At 39.4% G+C, this 19,779-nt stretch overlaps 1 protein-coding gene across 2 annotated transcripts in view; it reads right to left on the reverse strand.

Moving 5' to 3' along the window:
* Positions 1–19,779, reverse strand: part of LOC131224791 (carotene epsilon-monooxygenase, chloroplastic) — an 81,164-nt gene that overhangs the window by 43,088 nt on the left and 18,297 nt on the right. For both annotated transcript variants that reach the window (XM_058220179.1, XM_058220178.1), the window contains exon 3: positions 5,233–5,430. In XM_058220179.1, coding sequence (XP_058076162.1) covers positions 5,233–5,430 — 198 coding nt within the window. The remainder of the gene's footprint in view (positions 1–5,232; positions 5,431–19,779) is intronic.

The following is a 19,779-nucleotide window of genomic DNA, read 5'->3' on the forward strand; positions in this document are numbered from 1 at the left end:
AACTCTCTCTCTCAAACTCCTTGGCATTGATAGCATGGAGAGACTTAGGTTGGGATTTCATTGGATCCCTTGGATTACTCAACTTTCCCTCAGTTTTCTTCTCTGCATTGCTTTTTAGTGGGAGAGGAACTAGAGTGATCTTCTTGCCTTGATGCAAGAATGAACACACATTTGAGCGGCTGTATATCATCACATCGCGGTCAAGGCAGTCTCAAAATGATGTATCCAACATCCATAGATAAAACGTCGCACCACAATGAATTTGAATAGGATCCAAAGTTAACAGGCACGAGACACCGTTAGATAACAGGCATGGAAGATGCATCCACCCATGACACTGTATAGGGCCGAGGGTAAGGTTCAGGTTTGAAAACCAAACGGGATAAAGTGTTACTGAAGACCACATTGGTACAGCTACCAATATCGACGATCACCTTGCAATTCTTCTCTCCACATTTTGCATAGATGTAAAATATTGTAGTCTGACGCCAGTCATCATTCTCCTTAATATTAGTTAAGGCGCACCTAACTACTGCAAGTGGTCTGGTCTCTTCTTATTTTACTTCCTCATCACTAGCACCAGTGATATTGGGCTGATAGACTTCTTCAAAATCGGCATGTTCATCTCCTTCTTCCTCACCATCGTCAATCACTAGGGCCTTATTCGTATCTTTCGAGGGACAGTGATGCACAAAGTGACCAAATCATTGGCAATTGAAGCATCATGTTTGTTCACCTCCTCTAGAGCTAGCACTTGCTATCCCTTTTCCTTTGACATCTCTAGGGTTGGACTGGGAACGAATTTGGGGTCTGGACTGACTCCCCATGTTAGGCTTAGTCCCTTGAGGGTAAGTCTTGACACTTGGATCCCGAGAGTCATAATGCTTACCAACTGGTGATTTGAGATAGTGTTTAATGTCTTGCACTACTTGGTACATGTGCTCCAATGTGCCAACGTCATGAGAATAAAGTTCTCGTTGGATCTCGAATCAGAGGCCCATCCTGAAGCTGGACAATGTAATCATCAGGTCATCATCAATGTCACATCACATCATGTATTCCTCGAACCTAGCGATGTAATCTGACACAGTCATGGGTACCTAACGCAAGGCATGCCACTGGTCTAAGAGCCTCTAGCGATAAGAAAGAGTGAGATACTTTTCTTTAATGACCTCTTTCATTTCAGCCCAGTGCGCGCAATTGGGGATTCTCCTCTCCTTTCAATTTTACACTCCATATTGGTCCAAAAAAGTTTGACCTGGCGCCCTAACTTCATCTTGGCAAATCTCACTCGACGGTCATCAGACATATCATACCACTCAAAATAGTGGTCCATGTCTGCCACCCAATCAAGAAATGCTTTGGGGTCCAAGCGACCATCAAAACTGGGAGCCTCAACTTTTACACCCTTCATGACTTGTGCATCTAAATCATGACGGTCATAACGTTCCTCACGTTGTAGTGGAACTTGTGCTCGACCACGGCCAACGCCTTGGCCACGACCACGCCCTCTCCTATCAACTTGATCTCCAGCTTGAGATTGAACATCTTCTCCGGTGTCAAGGTTTGCCTGTAAGGGAGCCTCAACTTGATTGACGCACGCATTGGTTGCGGTTAATTAAGTGGCACTGGTTCTATTGTGCATTTCAATGGTCATCAGACGATTATTGATAGCATTAAGGGCCTCGGCAATCTGCTTTAGATTCATTATGGGTTATAAACCAAAACCACGTCCCGAACGAGTGGGCATACACAAGGAAACTCCAAAAGGAAATCGTAGGTCTTAGGACAATGTTATGACAATGATAAAACCAACCTAGAGATCAAACTAGACATGCTAGAAACACTAATCTAAAAATTCAGCAAGCAGCTACCCTCAAATATTATGTTGAAAATTCAGTAGGATAATAATTGAGGGTGCCAAACTGAAAATTCAGCAAGAATGTAATCTAAAATTTACAAACTGAAAATTCAGCAATGTGGCAACCTGAGATTACTATGCTAAAGTTCAGCAATGATATAAGTGGAAACGCTAGCTGAAAATTCAGCAGTAAGATACTCCCAATTGTGACAAATAAATAAAAAAATTAAAAAAAAAAAAAAAATCAGCAATATGATCCTATATGCAATGTATGATCTACTAACCCTATATGTGACTCTAACATAGATGCAACACAAAAATCCTATGTTAAACCTATGGGCTTTGATACCAAATTTGATGTAAGACCGATGCATGAACTTAAATATTGTGTGAGAACAATCAGCAAAATCAACTTAATTAATTTTTAAAAAAAAAATCGCAAAACTTGCTATCATCATCACAAATATCAAAATCCCAAGAGAATATCATGCACAATTCTAGCCGAGGTTAACAAGCATCATCCTACAGGGCCATTAAATAAGGAAATCTAGGTTCTAATGGATGTACGGACATCCAAGTAGCATAGGGCAAAGCCTATTTCAAAGGAGAAGGTCTAAAATACTACATAAGGTGAAATTAGGGTTTAGAAAAATTGGGGAAAACTTGAAATTAGGGTTAATGGGGTAAATTGGGTAAAAAGGTTAAAGGGTTTAGGTACTAGTATAAAGGAATTAGTGTTTTAGACGGAAGGATTTTATGGATTTGCGCTTAATTGAAGGATGTGTAGAATTAGGGTTTGGTAATTTGGGGAAATAGGAAACTTTGGGATTTATAGGTTTAGGGTTAGGGTTAGGAAAAGGGAGAGTAAGGTTTTGACTCAAGGGTAATGGAAAACCAATGGGACAAGAGAGTGGCCATATGGCTAACTCTATGGATTCACATGTGTGGCCGTACGGTCACATGTGCAGGATAGGTTGTGAGGGTTTGGGTCTTTAGGGTTTGGTTCGTCGTTAAGTGTGGAAGGATGAAGGATTAGAAGAACGGGGAAGGTTTGGGATGGAGAAATCGAAGAACTTAAAGAATACATCGATGGTTGATGAAGAGATGATAATGAGAGTGATAGATGGAGACCTCGCACCTCCGTTAATGAAGATTAACTTTGGACCAATCTTCCTTCAAAATCACATGGAAGTCACCTTCAAATCACATAAAGATGGAAAAAGAAGAAGCAATGAGCTTTTTTCTTTTTCTTTTTTTTTTTTTCCTCCAAAAACCTAATGAAGAGAGGTCACATGCCCCACCCCTCTTTTATAGCTTCAATAACTTTCAAAAATTACAAATTCAACCTTGTCTTATGAAATTTGATAAAAATAACCCTGGTCTAAAGAAAAATCAACTAAAACCACTCATAAGATGTCCAAACATAAAGTAATCATAAACTAAATCCTAAAAGATGATAAACTCTAAAAACTGATGAAGACGATCCACGATTAATGGCCTGATCATGTGATCCATGCGATCCAACGGCCTAATCGTCACATCCCTCGAATCTGAGGGTCCAAACCACTCCCTAAAGTAGCCCATGTGTATATTCCAAGTGTGGGGTCTTCCAGATGCTTGCACATACACATGGGGTGTTCACATGATCAAGGGTACTTGCATAACTACAAGGAAATCGGTGTGGCCCACGTCCTCCTCTGATACGTACGCAAAGGTGTATGTGAAGTGATGTCCTCATAAAAAATGCTAGCTGAAAATTCAGCAATGGAACACTCCAAACTAGAAACAAAAATTTGCAATATGATCCTATATTCTATATGCAATGTATGCTCTAATAACCCTAAATGTAAGTTCTACCATAGATGTGACTCTAACCTAAGTGCAACACAAAAATCCTATGCTAAACCTATGGGCTTTGATACCAATTTGATGGAAGACAATTAACCACTTGCTCTAAAAGCTCGAACCGATAGAGCATGACAAATCAATCCCTTTATCCCATAGCCCAAGCCCTACATCTTATGGGTTAGGTCCTCAACTGAACCCTCCTCGTGGGTCCCACTTCACACGAGCCACCCGCTTCACACCGGTGGCCCACCCCCGAGTGTGCCCCTGCATCCCACAAGCCACCCCACTTGAGCCCGGTGTGAAAATGCCCTTGCATTAATAAATAGAGTTAGATGGTTTGGCAATGGGCAACAAAAGCATAAATGAACTGATTAAGAGTGAGTTGGTTCAAGTTAAAGGTTCTGAAAGGGCAAAGGGGAAGAACCAAAAGGATGCGGGTGTAGGTTGTAAGAAAACATTTGAGAACTATGTTTTAATTGAGGGTATGGTCCTTGATAGAGTGGAATGACTTGTAATAAGATTGTTGTAGCTGATCCCAATTAGTTGGGAATTCGGATAAGGCTTTGATGATGATGATGATTATGAAAAAGTATCGTGCAGCTATTTCAAGCCACTTCTAGAAAGTCATGCGGAGAACTTCTAGTTGCTAATGTTTGTTTGACAAATATAATCATAATAAATAACTGATTTTATTACCATAAAGCTAGAGCCTACCACAGGACTAAATAACATGTCTGAGTAGTATATTTTAAACAGAAGCTGGATACCAGCTCTACACCTGTCTTCACAAACTGAAACCAGATAGTGCAACTCCATTACGACCTTCACATTATTATTAATATTATTATATTCTGAGATTCCTAGATATGATCCCTAATAATGTTATTTTCAAGAGGATACAAAGTGATGGAATATAAAGTATTGCCTATTTAGACTAACTAACATCAACACTTCTTTGGTGAAGGCAGACAGTACCACCACAATTTTATTAAGAATAGAAAATCTGGATAAACCTAATGGAGGGGGTCAGGGAAACCTTATACCCGAAAAATCTATGAACAACAAATGACAAACTTACAAAACCAAAACAAAATCTTTACCAAATCTTCCCATCCCATTAACATATAAGACTGAAAAATCCCTAACCTAACAATGACCATATAATACTATGTAGGATGATGGAAACTACCCTAGGATGCAAGATGAGATATCAATTTACACCCTCCGTCTCTAGTACACCCGAGTAGGTCCTCCGATGTCCCCATCATACTATAAATCCCGGCCTTGAAAGCATTTTATTTAGCTTTTGGTGGAAGCCGATTTCTATCATAAAAAAAATACTTGGATACTTGGAATGCCTACATTGAGTTAACTGTCAAGTGAATACCTCAACCTCTTAAGCACCAACAGAATCATTAAAACAGACTATGAATACACCAATATTACAATAAAACATTGTAAAATAGCATTGAAGGGCTAGATGTTCAGCAATTAACTATAATTTTCAAAGAAAATTGACAGACCTCTTCACGGCTAGCAAGTAAAAAACGAAGGATACTTGGATCTGTTTCATTCACATAATCTTCCCCTTCAATTCGTTCACCCTGAGATTCTACAATCTCTTTAGACCTAGCTATCAGTTCTTCAACAGTTCTCCTGATTATGCTAACTGCTTTTTCAGCTTTTATTTGTCTTGGAATTACCTTGCGCAAAATTTCAATCTGCTATACGAAATGGTATAAAAATCAAATAGCCAGGAATGCAAATAATCAAACTATTACAACCAGCCAAAAAATTGACGAGAAGCATATATAGATAAAGCACATGCAAATGAATGAAGCTTTAAAGTTGAAATCCAATCAACAACTGATTCAAGAATATTATACATAGATAGCACTCCAAGAGAACTAATGAGGCCATCGACCAGAATTTTGCTAACAGCACAAGCACATCTACATGGTGCAATATTTTAAGTATCATTATTGATGAATGTATCATACCCTTGGGGATACGGAAACATATCAGTATTGCATAGAAAAATCACATATCGAGAATGTATCACTGCCAGAAGGAACATTGGGAAAATGATGGAATTTTCTAATGAAGCTTCAGAGATGTTCAAAAGACATGATTACCCAACACTTAGAACACAAAACATAACAAAAAAACAAGTATGGATAATAACTTTCCTATGTATGGGGTACCAAAATATGCATTGCCTGACAGAAGTGATACATTTATATACAAAATCGGCTCATATAATCCATAAATCATACAATACAAGTACCAAAATACAAGAAAGATAATTGTTTTCACAATTTTTAAATAATTTTTTAAATACATATTCAATTAATAAATATTTAAATCACTATGGTGGGAAAGGATTCATGTAGCCGACCCCAATTAGTCAGGATAAGGCTTAGAAGATGATGATGGTGATCCAATATATCAATAGATTATTGTATCAATTAGATATAGTAGATATTATTACAGTGCATTTCGTAAATTAAAAAGGAAAAAAAAACTAATTTTCTATAAAAAAAAAAAAAAAAAATTGATAATACTAATAATTTCATTTTTTGAATAAAAACAAAAGAGTGTGACTAACATGTAGATCAACTTACTCATCAATGGACACACAGGAAAACTGTGGGAATAATGATTTCCACCGTTGAAACCTTGCTAGGCCCCCACAGTGATGTTTATTTGTCATCCAACCAGTTCATAAGATCACAAAAACATGGATGAAGGGAAAACATAATTATAAACTTGATCCAAAACTTCAATGGCCCTCAAGAATTTTTCAATGGTAGACGTTCAATTCACACTGTTTCCCATGGTGTGGTCCATTTGGGATATGCATCATTTTTGGGATCAGGTCCTAAAATTATCTGGTAAAATGGATGGAAGGAGTGGATAAAATATATAAATCACAATGGACTCCACAGAGTTTACCCAGTCACTGTTTTAAATATCGACGATATCAGCCAATATATCCCATGATATATCTTGTATCCCACTTGTGCGATACAAAACGCACAGGTAGTGCCGATATATCCCACTTATTCGATCTAGTGAACATTTTCAATTTTCAATCCATATTTTTGTTGTAAATCATGTTAAACTAGTATCAAATGGTTACCAATCTATGATTCTTCATGTTTTTCATGAAAAATCATGGATTTGGAATTTCGATTTCGAGATTTGGGAGAGATGGGTCAAGTTGCAGAAAATTGAGAAAAATCAAAATTTCTCAATTTCTCACAAATCAGTTGCAATCTTTGTATCCTAACACAAAATTAAACATGTATGTAATTTAATCTAACGATTCTTCTTTTGCTTTTGAATGTATCGCTTGTGTTTCCATGTCTTCTTACGTTTATAAATTATATGAAAAAAATTTAAATATAATTGCATCAGTTCAGTTGGAAAGAACATATATTAGGACCCTATATAAAGGAAACCCCTATTATGTGTACTTTTTTTGTAATGTTTTGATTTCTAAGCATGTATTGATGTCTTTTTTAACAATTATTGAAGTTTCATTGAAAAATTAGACCAATTCCCAATGTTCCCATGTTTCCCAACAACAGCAATACATTATGCGATACGACCAATAAATCCCATGTGATAACCGATATTTATCCATATCCCAAGGATGCGATACTTTACGTATAACGATATTTAAAACATTGTAATCAATACACGCATAGTGAGTTACTACGCATTCCGCTTCCAAACAGTGCGACCTTTACCATGGGCCCCACCTTGTTGTATGTATTTTGTATCCACACTGTCCATCCCTTTTTACATATCATTTTAGGGTATTATACGAAAAATGAAGCAGATCCAATTATCAGGTGGAACATGGACCATACCATAGGAAACAATGGTGATTGAATGGCCTACCATTAAAAACTTCTTAAGGCACATCTTAATGTTAATGTAGTGTTTATTTGCCATCCAATTTGTTGATAAGGTACATAAGCCTGGATGAAGGGAGATAAAAATATATATGTATATATATCAGCTTGATCCAAAACTTTTGTGGCCTATTAATGGTCAATCACCACTATTTCCTATGGTATGGTCCACTTGATAATTGGATTTGCTTAATCTTTGGGATAATGTCGTGAAATGTTTTGGAAAAATGGATGGACGGTGTGGATATAGGATACATACATCAAGGTGAGCCCCACAATAAGGGCCACACCATCTTGGGTGTGTCCAAGGTCTCACCAAATCCACTCCTTAGACGGGAGACGATTGCGTACCGACTAATTGTAGGCTCTCTTGGGCGTTGGGCCCACCATGAATGTATGTGGTTTATCCACGCTGTCCATCCATTTTTCCAGCTCATTTCAGGGGTTAAGCGCAAAATTGAAGCATATCCAAAGCTTGAGTGGACCACACCACTGGAAACAATGAGAATAATGATTTCCACTGTTGAAACCTTCTTAAGGCCCACAGTGATGTTTATTTGTCAACAAACATGTTCATAAGTCCATACAAACATGGATGAAGGTAAACACAAAAAATTAGCTGGATCCAAAACTTTTGTGATCCCTAAGAATTTTTCAATGGTATACATTCAATTCACATTGTTTCCTGTGATGTGGTCCATGAAAAATATTTTCTTCAATTTTTCAAAATCTCTTTGTTTGAATGATCTAAACTTCCTCTACGGTACTTATCATGTCCCCGTAGTACAAGGTTACTAGTCACATTCTCGATATCATCGATCAAAAATGGCCTGGACTTCCTCTGTGGTACTTGTCAGTCATTATTGTCCCGTCAGCATCCTCCTCCATCCCAGATTGCCTCCTTCCGTTAAGAGAATCAGTTATTAGACATATCCATGAAGGTATCTAGTTGACACAAGTGTACCAAATATTACCAATATTATCAATAATATTAGCAGTATTGTCAGGTGGCCGACACAGATAATGGGGTAAAAAAAATCTACTTTTATTGGTGATAATATCACCAATATTGACCAAATACTGTCGATACATCGTTGACCCGCTACCGCTAGTAGAAGTATTATTTGTATCAATGATATTCTTGAAATTATCACCGATATAAGGGATATCTTTGAATGATTTTAAATTATAGAAAATCAATTAAAAATCTGTTTATTTTTTATATTGTTTCCTAATTATGTATATATCATGTGTGGATGTATGCATTGGGGCTGATTTGAAAAGTGTTTGGGCCATTTTTCAAGTCTGGCAAAAAAAAAAAAAACACCCAAAATCTTTGATTTTTTGCGATTTCTCCCAAATTAATAAGATTTTTGTGGGGATTTCTCCCTAGGGTTGGTCAGTTTTACTGTATAAAGGCATCCATGGGAGTTTTTTTTTATCAGGGGAAGGGTTTTTTGGTATTTTCCAAACACTTTTGAGGTGCAGCTCCACCGTTTTTTGCCCCCCGGGGACTCTGGACATACACCACAAGTTTGATGTATACTTGTTGTGTTCCTTTCTCATTTTATAGATGTGTGTTGTGTCTATGCTAGCCTTTTTGTGATGTTTCCTGCTGGTTTTTTAGTTTTCCCTCCTTTCTGGACCTATAGCCCATTGTTTGGAGCTTCGGTTGTGTGGAAATTTGTCTTATATAATCTAGTGACTATCCTTATTCTCTACAATCTTCCATAAGCATCTTGTTGTTCAAATTTTTAGTTTTTGTGGACCATATAGATGACAAAATCTCTTCTAGACTGGGTACGGGGTCTTTGGATTTGCACCCCTTGTTGATTACCATAGTCAAGTTGGATGGTAATAATTATTTGCAATGGGCTCAATCTGTGAAGTTATTTTTGGAGGAAGAGAGACTCACCTACATATTGGTTGATGCTCCAGACCCTCCACACGGACATTACAAAACTTGGAACAAGGAAAACTACCAGTTCATGGCTTGATTACTTAACGGTATGAATCACCGGACCAGGAAACCTAGACCTTTTGAGCTTGTCCACTCTGATGTTTGGGGTCCTGCCCTTGTTATCTCTCTTTTTGGATATAAATATTTTGTTACATTTATTGATGATTGTAGTCAAATGACATGAGTGTATCTTCTAAAGTGTAAACATGAAGTGTTTGATATGTTTAAAATCTTTTACAACGATGTGGTTACCCAATTTCAATGTCCTATCAAAGTTCTACACTCTGACAATAGGGACGAGTACCTGTCGCATGCCTCTCTGTCTTTCTTACAACATGGTATTTTATCTCGCACTTCATCTCCACAGACCCCTCAACAAAATGGTGTGGTTGAGCAAAACAACCATCATCTTCTTGAAGTCACCCATGCCCTCTTACTTGGTATGAGTCTTCCTAAACACTTTTGGGATAATGCTTTGCTTCTTTTTTTTCTTTTCTTTTCTTTTCTTTCTTTTTTTTGTTCACACCCCCACACACTCACGCTAGTGGAATTTTACCACCTATGGGTACTCGAACCCTTGACCAAGCATTGAAACTCCTGAGAGTCTACCACCGAAGCAAGAGTAAGGACCCCAAGGGATAATGCTTTGCTTACTGCTGTTTTTCTAATTAATTGTATTCCATCTCGAATATTGTCTCACAAGTCTTCATTTGAAACTTTGCATCCACACAATAAACCATTCCCTTTACCCCCTAAAGCTTTTGGATGCACATGCATTATTCAAATTCTCAATGGCACTAATGAAAAGTTGAGTCCACAGGCCACAAAGTGTCTTCTTAAGTTACTCTAGGTCATAACAGGGGTACAAATGTTATGACCACCGGACCAGTAAGAGGTATGTATCTGTCAATGTGACATTTTTTGAAGACATTTCATACTTCTCTTATAAAGGGAGATCTTTACATAGTCCTCTTCCGAGTCAGGGGGAGCATGTGCAATCTACCTACATGCCCCTTCTTGTCTCGTCTTGATGATGCTCCCACTCCGTCTGCCTCAAAGCCCATTCTTGTATATCATCGACGGACTAAATCCTCCACTACTCAGCCGCCCCTACTCTCATCCACTTTTGTTGGTGGCTCAGGTCTAAACACTTTACCTCATGATGACGATCTTCCTATTGCCTCACGCAAGCCTCCATGCTCATGCACTAAAAATCCCATGAGCAATTTTGTTTCATACCACCATCTTTCAGCTTCATTCCAGTCTTTTACAACTTCCATATCCTCCAATGTTACCCCATGAAACTTGAAGGAAGCTATGAGTAGTCTCAATTGGACCTAGGCTATGATGGATGAAATGCAAGTGTTGGGAAAGAATAAGACTTGGGAATTAGTTCCCTTACATGAAGGCAAAGAGACAGTTGTCGGTGGGTCTATACCATCAAGTACCATCCCGATGGTTCTATTAATCGGTATAAGGCATGATGAGTTGCAAAGGGTTATAATCAGGCATATGGCATAGACTACTTTGAGACATTCTCTCATGTGGCCAAGCTTAACTCTGTTCGTGTGGTTATCTCCTTAGTGGTCAATTTATCTTGGCTCCTATTTCAACTCGATGTGAAGAATGCTTTCTTGCATGGAGATCTCATCGAGGAGGTTTATATGGATAAGCCCCCAGGCTTTTTTATGGCTTCTAACAAACGCCTTGTGTGTCACTTAAAGAAGTCCATTTACGGCCCTAAGCAGTCCCCACCTGCCTAGTTTCATAAATTCAGTAGTGCTCTCATGGATTTTGGATTTATTTGCAGTCACGTCAATCACTCCCCATTCATCTGTCGTTGGCCTACTAGGATCATGGTGCTAATTATGTATGTAGATGACATCAAAAATCTAGGAACTCTTCGGTAATTTCTGGGCATAGAAGTTGCTCAGTCTAAATCTGGAATTGTGCTCTCTCAAAGGAAATATGCCCTTGATCTTCTTTCCAAGACTGGGATGCTAGGATGTAAGCCTACTACCACGCCTATAGATCTGACTTAGTCCTAATGACGGTGAGCGTCTCTCTGATCCTAGGATGTATCAGCGGTTGGTTGGCAGACTCATCTATCTTACTATTACTCGGCCAGATTTTTTGTATGTTGTAGGGGTTGTAAGTCAATTCATGCATTGTCCTCAGACCACACATTTGACCACAGTATATCGTATCCTCCGGTATCTCAAGTCCTCCCCGGCAAAGGTTTACTTTTTCAATCGCATGGCCATCTTCATCTATCTGGTTACTTTAATGCCGACTGTGCTAGAAGTTCACATGATCGACGTTCTCCGTCTAGGTACTGCACATTCGTAGGTGGCAACCTTGTCACTTGGGAGAGCAAGAAACGGTCCATCATGGCACGATCTTCTGCCAAGGCTAAGTATCGGGCAATGGCTCATGTGACATCTGAACTTATTTGGCTTTAAACCCTCTTACAAGAACTTGGTTATCCTACTTCAACTCCCATTCCTTTGCATTACGACAACCAAGCTACCATTCACATTACTAGCAATCCGATGTTCCATGAGTGCACGAAACACATTGAAATTGACTACTACTGCTTTCGTTTGCTCCGAGGACTAGTTGGCTGATGTTCTTACCAAAATCTCTTAGCAGGGATGCCCTTCTTCGCATCTCTAACGAGTAGGGCATGATCAATATCTATGCTCCAACTTGAGGGGGAGTATAGAGAGTTACAGGGATGATGTAGATGATGTACTTTTATACGTTCCTTTATATATGTTTTTGTGTGTGCATGTGATGCAAGACACATGATTTAATGCTAGCATGCAACGTGGAGATTATGAAAGAGTCCATAAAGTAATTCAATTAACAAAAGATGCTAACCCACTAAGTAATTAAGAGTAAACAATGAGAAATAAAATCTGATTTAACTTAAATCACATGCCCGCATGTTAAGAAATCACATGAATCAATTAAAAGTAGGCCCAATAGAAGGATAGAACTTCTAATTTAGCATAGGCACGTTCCACACTCAAGGGATAAATCTGTAGGTTTTATGATTAGGGTTAGGAAGGGAAAAATCTGAAATTTGAAAAATTAGGGTTCATGAGAATTGGGGATTTTGGAATTAGCGTTTTTAGAAATTGAGAAAATTAGGAAATTTGGGATCTGGGGTTTAGGGTAAGATTATAGATGGGGAATCAAGGGGTTTTGATGATGGAAGCAAGGAAAATCAAAGGATTGAGTGATTGTCCATACGGTCAGCCTAGAGGCTCGCACATGTGGGTCGTTGGCTAGGTTTTTGGGTCCTTAATGGTTGATTCGGCTGGGGTTGAAGTTGGATGATGAAAAGTTCAAGAAAAAGATGATTTGAATGGTCTTGGATAGGAAGGGAAGAAGAGAGATGAAGTTTTTGGAAAAATACTTCTTTTGGATAGAAAGGAATAGAGAAGGAAGATGATAGATGGAAGCCCCACACCTCCATTGAATGGGGAATGGAATTACACCACACCCAAGCTCCAAATTACATGAAGAAGAGAAAACACAAAGCTTTTTTTCAAAATAATGGCATTAGGGTTTCACACACCCATCTTTTTCTTTTATACTCTTATAAAAGACCTTTAACAAAAAGATGCTCTCAGATAAATTCTCAACATAAAGATGCTTCATAAATTAAAAGTTGTTCCTAACTTACTAATTTCAACACAAATATAAGGTATACCAAAAATAACAAGCATGTAAACAATCTAAACAACTAAACTATTTCGTGGCCCATGGGGGTCCATGATCAAGATGTCTGATGATGATGATCCAACGGTCGGATCATCGTCTCCACCCAATCAAATGGTTCGATTTGTCCATCAAGCTCCTATATGCATCCCACATACATCTTCCCAATGTGGGGTCTTCAACGTGGCTAGAAATGTGAATTGGGTCAAGTGGGCCCCATGTAATGGTCGTCTAACCATACGAAGATTGGCTCAGCCCTCCTCTGGTATGGTGCTCAGATGTCCTCATCAGCATGTTTACCGTGTTTGGAGCTCTTGTGGAGTACCTTATTGTAACTTTAGTATTATAATGAAAAAGGTGTGTGGGATTGGTTGCCCATGCCCTAATACACACAACTCACGCATTCTCCAAACCTCTCTCTCTCTCTCTCTCTCTCTCTCTCTCTCTCTCCCTTACATTCCTTTCATCTTCTACCTCAAATCTTCACTCCTCTACTATCATATGTACTTTGGCACTCCTTTGTATCTTGTTTTAGGTTCAATATATCAATAAGATGGCAAGTCAATTAAATATCCTCTTTTCCATTCTATTTCCAATCTTTTTTTCTCTCTACCATGAATTAAAGTATTATAAGGATATTCTTGTAATTTATCCTAAGAGGGTATTCTCATAATCGATAATCTGGAAGCTTCCTAGGAAGTAAATATTTTGCATTGATTAGGAACTTCTTTGTAAGCTTGATAAGATTTCTAAGAGGGTATTCTCATAATCAATAATCTAGAAGCTTCCTAGGAAGTAAATAATTAACTTTGATTAAGAACTTCTTTGTAAGCTTGATAAGATTTCTAGAATCTTCCAAGATAGACATGAGAAATGTATATATACTACACTTCTATATGGATTCTAACCATTCAATTTAGAAAATTATACGCTTTAAGGTTCATTTCAACCACTATACAATCCAAGTAAATGACCACGAATAGATCTAAGTAGTCTAGTTTCTTCTCCATAAGGGTGAAGAACATGGGAGGAGAGTTGGAATCCAAGATATCACGAAAACCCGAATGCTCTAAACCTCGTGTGTCTAGAGCTCATCTCCTTCCACGATCTGCACCTTTTTTTTGGGTATCTCGAACACTGAATCCAGCTCAAAGAAGTAGTGTACACCTCCTAATGTCAAACAAGTCTGTTGTGAAAGGGCAGGGTACTTAATGTTGACAATCACCTTGTTCAACATCTGATACTAGATGTGTAGTCATTAGCTACCAACATGCTTTTGTAACAATACTAGGGCTCCATATGGTGCTTTGGATGGTGATGTAGCCTACATGCAATAAGATGCTTGAGTTGCCTCCTCAACTTTGCCAACTTAAGTGATGTTATCTTGTGTGAGGCCAATGCAAGTGGCTTTGCTCCCTACCCAACTTAATGTGATAGTTTATCTCCATCCATGGTGGTAGCTTCTTCAACAACTTCCTTGGCATGACATCCTTGAAAACTCCAAGGACTTTTTTATCTCTTTTGGATATGTTCCCCTACCACTCTCCTTTTACTGCCAATAAAGTCTGCAATGTGTGGTATCTCCCTTCTTGAAACCCTTCATTAGCTATAAGGCAAAGATAGTCGCAACCTTAGGCTTCCCTATGTGCACCACAGGGACCATGTTGGAAGACATCCATCTTGCAAACCATACTGAGGAAGAGATTGAATCGTGCTGAAAATCAATGCCTACAATAAATTTAAAGATGTTCACTAGAATGGCGGAGAAACTCGTCTTGCCAATCCACCCACCAATACATAGTTCAAAGTTCCCGACCATGTGAATGGGCTTGGCTTCTGAGTTGACTACCTTCATTCTACTAGAGTCCTTCACCATCTACCCACATCACCTCATTAGATAATACCCCCATGTCCACAATGGCTCAAGAGGGCTTCCTTTGACGTGCATGCCCACGTACATCAACTACCTCCTAAGTGGTTTACCCTCAACCAATTACCCCTTTAAGTCAGCCCCAATTAATTGGGATAAAGCTTAGATGACGATGATAAACCAATTGCATCTCTAGCACATTAAGCAACCTAATCGCCACCATCCTTAGCTCCTCACCTTCATTACTGGTTTGGACTAACTTAGGGTCTTACTTTGTGGGCACTCAGCTCTACGGACACCATCACATGTGGAAGAGAACGAGCAAGAATGTGTTGTTTTATGTGTTTTATTCTTCACTCCTATACACCTATGATATAACGTGGAAAGGATATATTAAGGTTGTTTGGGGTTTAGAATGATATAAATCAAGTTTGGATAGATGACAGATAACAAGGCCTCTCTTTTCTTCATACATTGGTTTCTTTTCTTCTCCACTCTCCTTCTCTTTTCTTGTTATCGTGACCATGGATTTAAAGTTCAAACACGGTGATGGTATTAGAGTGAACCCAATGTTTTAAATATTGACGATATTAGCCGATATATCCCACGATATATCTTGTATCCCACCTGTGCGATATGAAACACACAAGTAGTGGGATATATCTCATATGTTCGATCCGGTGAGCATTTTTTATTTTCGATTCTTTTTTCTATAAATCATGTTAAATCAGTGTCAAATTGTTACAAATCCATGATTTTTCAAGTTTTTCATGAAAAATCATGTATTGGGAGCTTCGATTTCGAGATTTGGAGGAGGAGCAAGTTGCGGTTATTTTTTTTAAAAAAAAAAAATCAAAATCAAACATGCGTGTAACCTAATCTAGTGATTCTTCTTTTGCTTTTGAATGTATTGCTTGTGTTTCCACACATCTTCTTACATTTATAAATTACATGAATATACTTTGAATATACTTGCATCAATTCAGTTAGACAACGCACAGATTAGAACCCCATACAAAGAAAACCTATTATGTGCACTAGTTTTTTGTAATGTTTTGACTTGTGTGTATCAACCACTAAAATTTCATTGAAAAATTCGACCAATTTACACCGTTTCCAACAAAAGCAATACAGTACACAATACAACCGATATATCCCATGCGATAACCAATACGTATCTGTACCGATATTTCGAACACTGAGTGCACCTTTGGGTGACTTCTAGTCTTTGTTGTAATTATCCTCATGCCACCACTAGTTCACCACTACCATTTCCACATTGACCATCTACATCTCCACCTACCAAACATCATCGACCCATCCACTGGCCCTTCAGTCCATGGGACCACTCTCCATGCCACCAACAGCCACCAATGGATGCCATAGCAACCACCTACAGATGAGAAACTCCCATTGGCAACTAGCAGCCACCAGTGGACCATTAATGGCCACTAGCAAAAAGTATATAACGTCCCTTCAGTCCATGGGACCACTCTCCATGCCACCAACATCCACCGATGGATGCAATAGCAACCACCAACAGCCACCGGTGGACCACTAATGGTCACTAGCAAAAAGTATGTAACTGTATCAACTCACGTATCAGACGGCTTGATGGGAAATAGAATGCAGAGACCCTATCAGCCAATACAGCGCTATAACAGCTTTTTTTTTTTTTTTTTGGGGGATTCTCTTTAGTTGTGATAAATTTCTATAAAAATAAATAAATTTGTTTTGGACATGTACTTGATGGTATAAAAGACCAACATTCTCACGCATTCCCTTACACATATTAAGCAACCCAAGCTCTCTTTTGGCTCATGGGTTTTAAACCTTGTGACCAAAAGTACCTTGTTGCTGTAACTACGCTGCCCATGGCTGAAGTCCATCCATGAAGAAGCACTTCGTTTATCCTTTATGTCAACTGGTCCACGACATATTTTGCCAAATTTTCTTAAGACTAAATGCCACCAAGTACCCCACATTCTCATAACCGAATTGCAACTTCAACTCCTTGAGGGCCTCCCACATGTTTGAATAGTACAAAGGCCCCTTCCAATTTCACTATCTCCTACTCCAAAGCATTGCGTCTCCGGTGAGGTACATTTGGAAGCATGCTCATTGTGCAACTAGGAAGCCTTGAAATACTGCTTCATTTGTAAGTTCTCCGACTCCTTAGCATCCCATATGTCATTGAAAACAGATCAAGGATGGTTTGGTGCCATCCCTTTGAGTAGGCCCACTATTGGCAGTGACCTTCTCCAAGACGATGACCGTTACACGTAGCTGTTTGCGACTCTAAGATCCTCGATTCCCTTTCCAAATGCCTCATGGATCCCGGTCACCTAGGCAGCTAGGCCATGAGTATTCTTCATGTCACTCTTTGAGCTTCTTGACTATCTTGAAAGGCTCTTATTAGGGATTCTCTGTTCCCATCTCTTCTCCATCAATCACGGCAAGCTCCAGTGATACAGGACAATTAACCACTTGCTCTAAAAGCTCGAACTGTTAGATTATGGCGAATTAATCCCTTTATCTCATAGCCCAGGCCCCACATCGCATGGGTTAGGACCTCGGCCAAACCCCTTCGTGGGCCCCAAATCACATGGGCCGCCCACCCCGAGTGTGTCCTCGCATCCCACAGGCTACCCCACTCAAGCCCGATGTGAAATGCGCATTAATCACCCCCGGTGAGGAGTCTCAAACACGAAACCTCCCCCGTGGGCCCCAAATCACATGGGTCACCCACCCCGAGTGTGTCCCCGCATCCCGCGGGCAACCCCACTCAAGCCCGTTGTGAAAATGTCCCAGCATTAATCACCCCCGGTGAGTAGTCTCGAACACGAGACCTTCCCGCTCTGACACCAATTTGATGCAGGACAATTAACCAATTGCTCTTTTTTCTTTTTTTTTTAAAGGCAACAAACTGAAAATGCATTGAACTAAAAAAGGAGGGATACAAAGGATAGAAAAGAAAAAAGTGGAAAACGGAAAAGAGGGGAGCAAATCTGCTGAGGTAGCAGAAGACCCCTAACAACCTAAAAAGCTAAGATCAAAATATTTCAAGTCCTTAACATTAACAACCCATTCAAACACCATCTTTTTAGCCCTAGATCCCACAACCTTGACAGAAGAAGAAATATCATTGAAGCATCTTTCGTTCCTTTCTTCCCAAACAGCCCACCAAATGGCTAGAATGGCCATACGCCAGATGATAGATTTGATTTTCCCAAGCTTGAGACCATTCCAAGCAGACAGCATCTTCGCGGCTGACTCTGGAGCACACCAACCGAAAAACTCTGACAAAAATCTGCCCAAATAGAAGAAATGAAAGAGCAATGAACCAGCAAATGGTTCACAGATTCTGCCTCACGCATACAACACAAACATATATTAACGATCTGCATGCCTCTTTTAGCTAGGTTGTCAACAGTAAGGATTCCATTTCGGCCCACCAACCACCCAAAACATATGTACTTAGGAGGAGCTTGATACTTCCATATGAACGGCGTAACATCATACGAGGACTACACCACAGGAAAGATGAAGGCATAAAGGGACTTGACAAAGAAAGAGGCAGATTTCTCCAATAGCCACACAATGCTGTCAGGCTGAGAACTGAGAGGCCTTGACTTAGAGATGCATTCCTGAAGAGCCGTATATTCGTTTGCTTTGCTATCGTTAAGGTTTCTGGTGCATCAAATGTCCCAGACAGTATGGGTAGGCGTAGGATAGCAACATCTGTTGATAAGGATATCTCTGTCAGGAGAGAGCCAGTAAATTTGAGGGAATAGAAGCTTGAGGGGCTTTTCCCCAACCTATATGTCTTCCCAGAACCGAGTAGAGGTACCGTTACCCAACACATAACTACTGTTCTCGATAACTAGGTTTTTGGCTTTAAGAATTCCTCTCCAAATATGGGAGGCCTTATAAAACGAAGACTCTTTAGGCCACCAACTTCTGTGGGAAGAGCTATACTTCCCTTTAACGATCGAAACCCATAGAATGTCCTTTTCAGCAGCAAATCTCCAAGCCCATTTCCCCAACAACGCCGAATTCATGACCTTTAGATTCTTGACATTAGCACCTCCCTCCCTGAACACTTTGCATACTTCTTTCCACTCTAGCAAATGGATCTTCCTCTGATTTTCCTTGCCAAACCACAGAAAGTCTCTTCTAATTTTGTTGATACACTTAAGAACCAGCCCTGGACATCTGAACAACGTCATAAAATAGAGGGGAAGACTAGAGAGGGTTGTTTTAATCAGAGTAAACTGACCACCCAAAGACAGATACCGGCATTTCCAGGAAGCCAGGTACTTATGAAACTTACCGATGACCCTATCCCACACACTTCGGCAAGGAACCCACAGAAAGAGGGAGACCAACAAAGTTAGAAAAGTCTCAACACGGCACCCAAGCGTAGCAGCAAAGATCTGGAGAGACGGCAAAGGAACATTAACTCCAAGCAACTTCAATTTGTTCATGTTGATCCTGAGACCTGAGACCGCTTCAAAACAGCGCAGAGCAATGAGGAGATTCTTGATATATTCAGTCGAAGCCTCAGAGAAGATAAGAGTATCGTCAG

This window comes from Magnolia sinica, chromosome 14, assembly GCF_029962835.1.
Source record: "Magnolia sinica isolate HGM2019 chromosome 14, MsV1, whole genome shotgun sequence".
In the NCBI taxonomy this organism is placed as follows: Eukaryota; Viridiplantae; Streptophyta; class Magnoliopsida; order Magnoliales; family Magnoliaceae; genus Magnolia; species Magnolia sinica.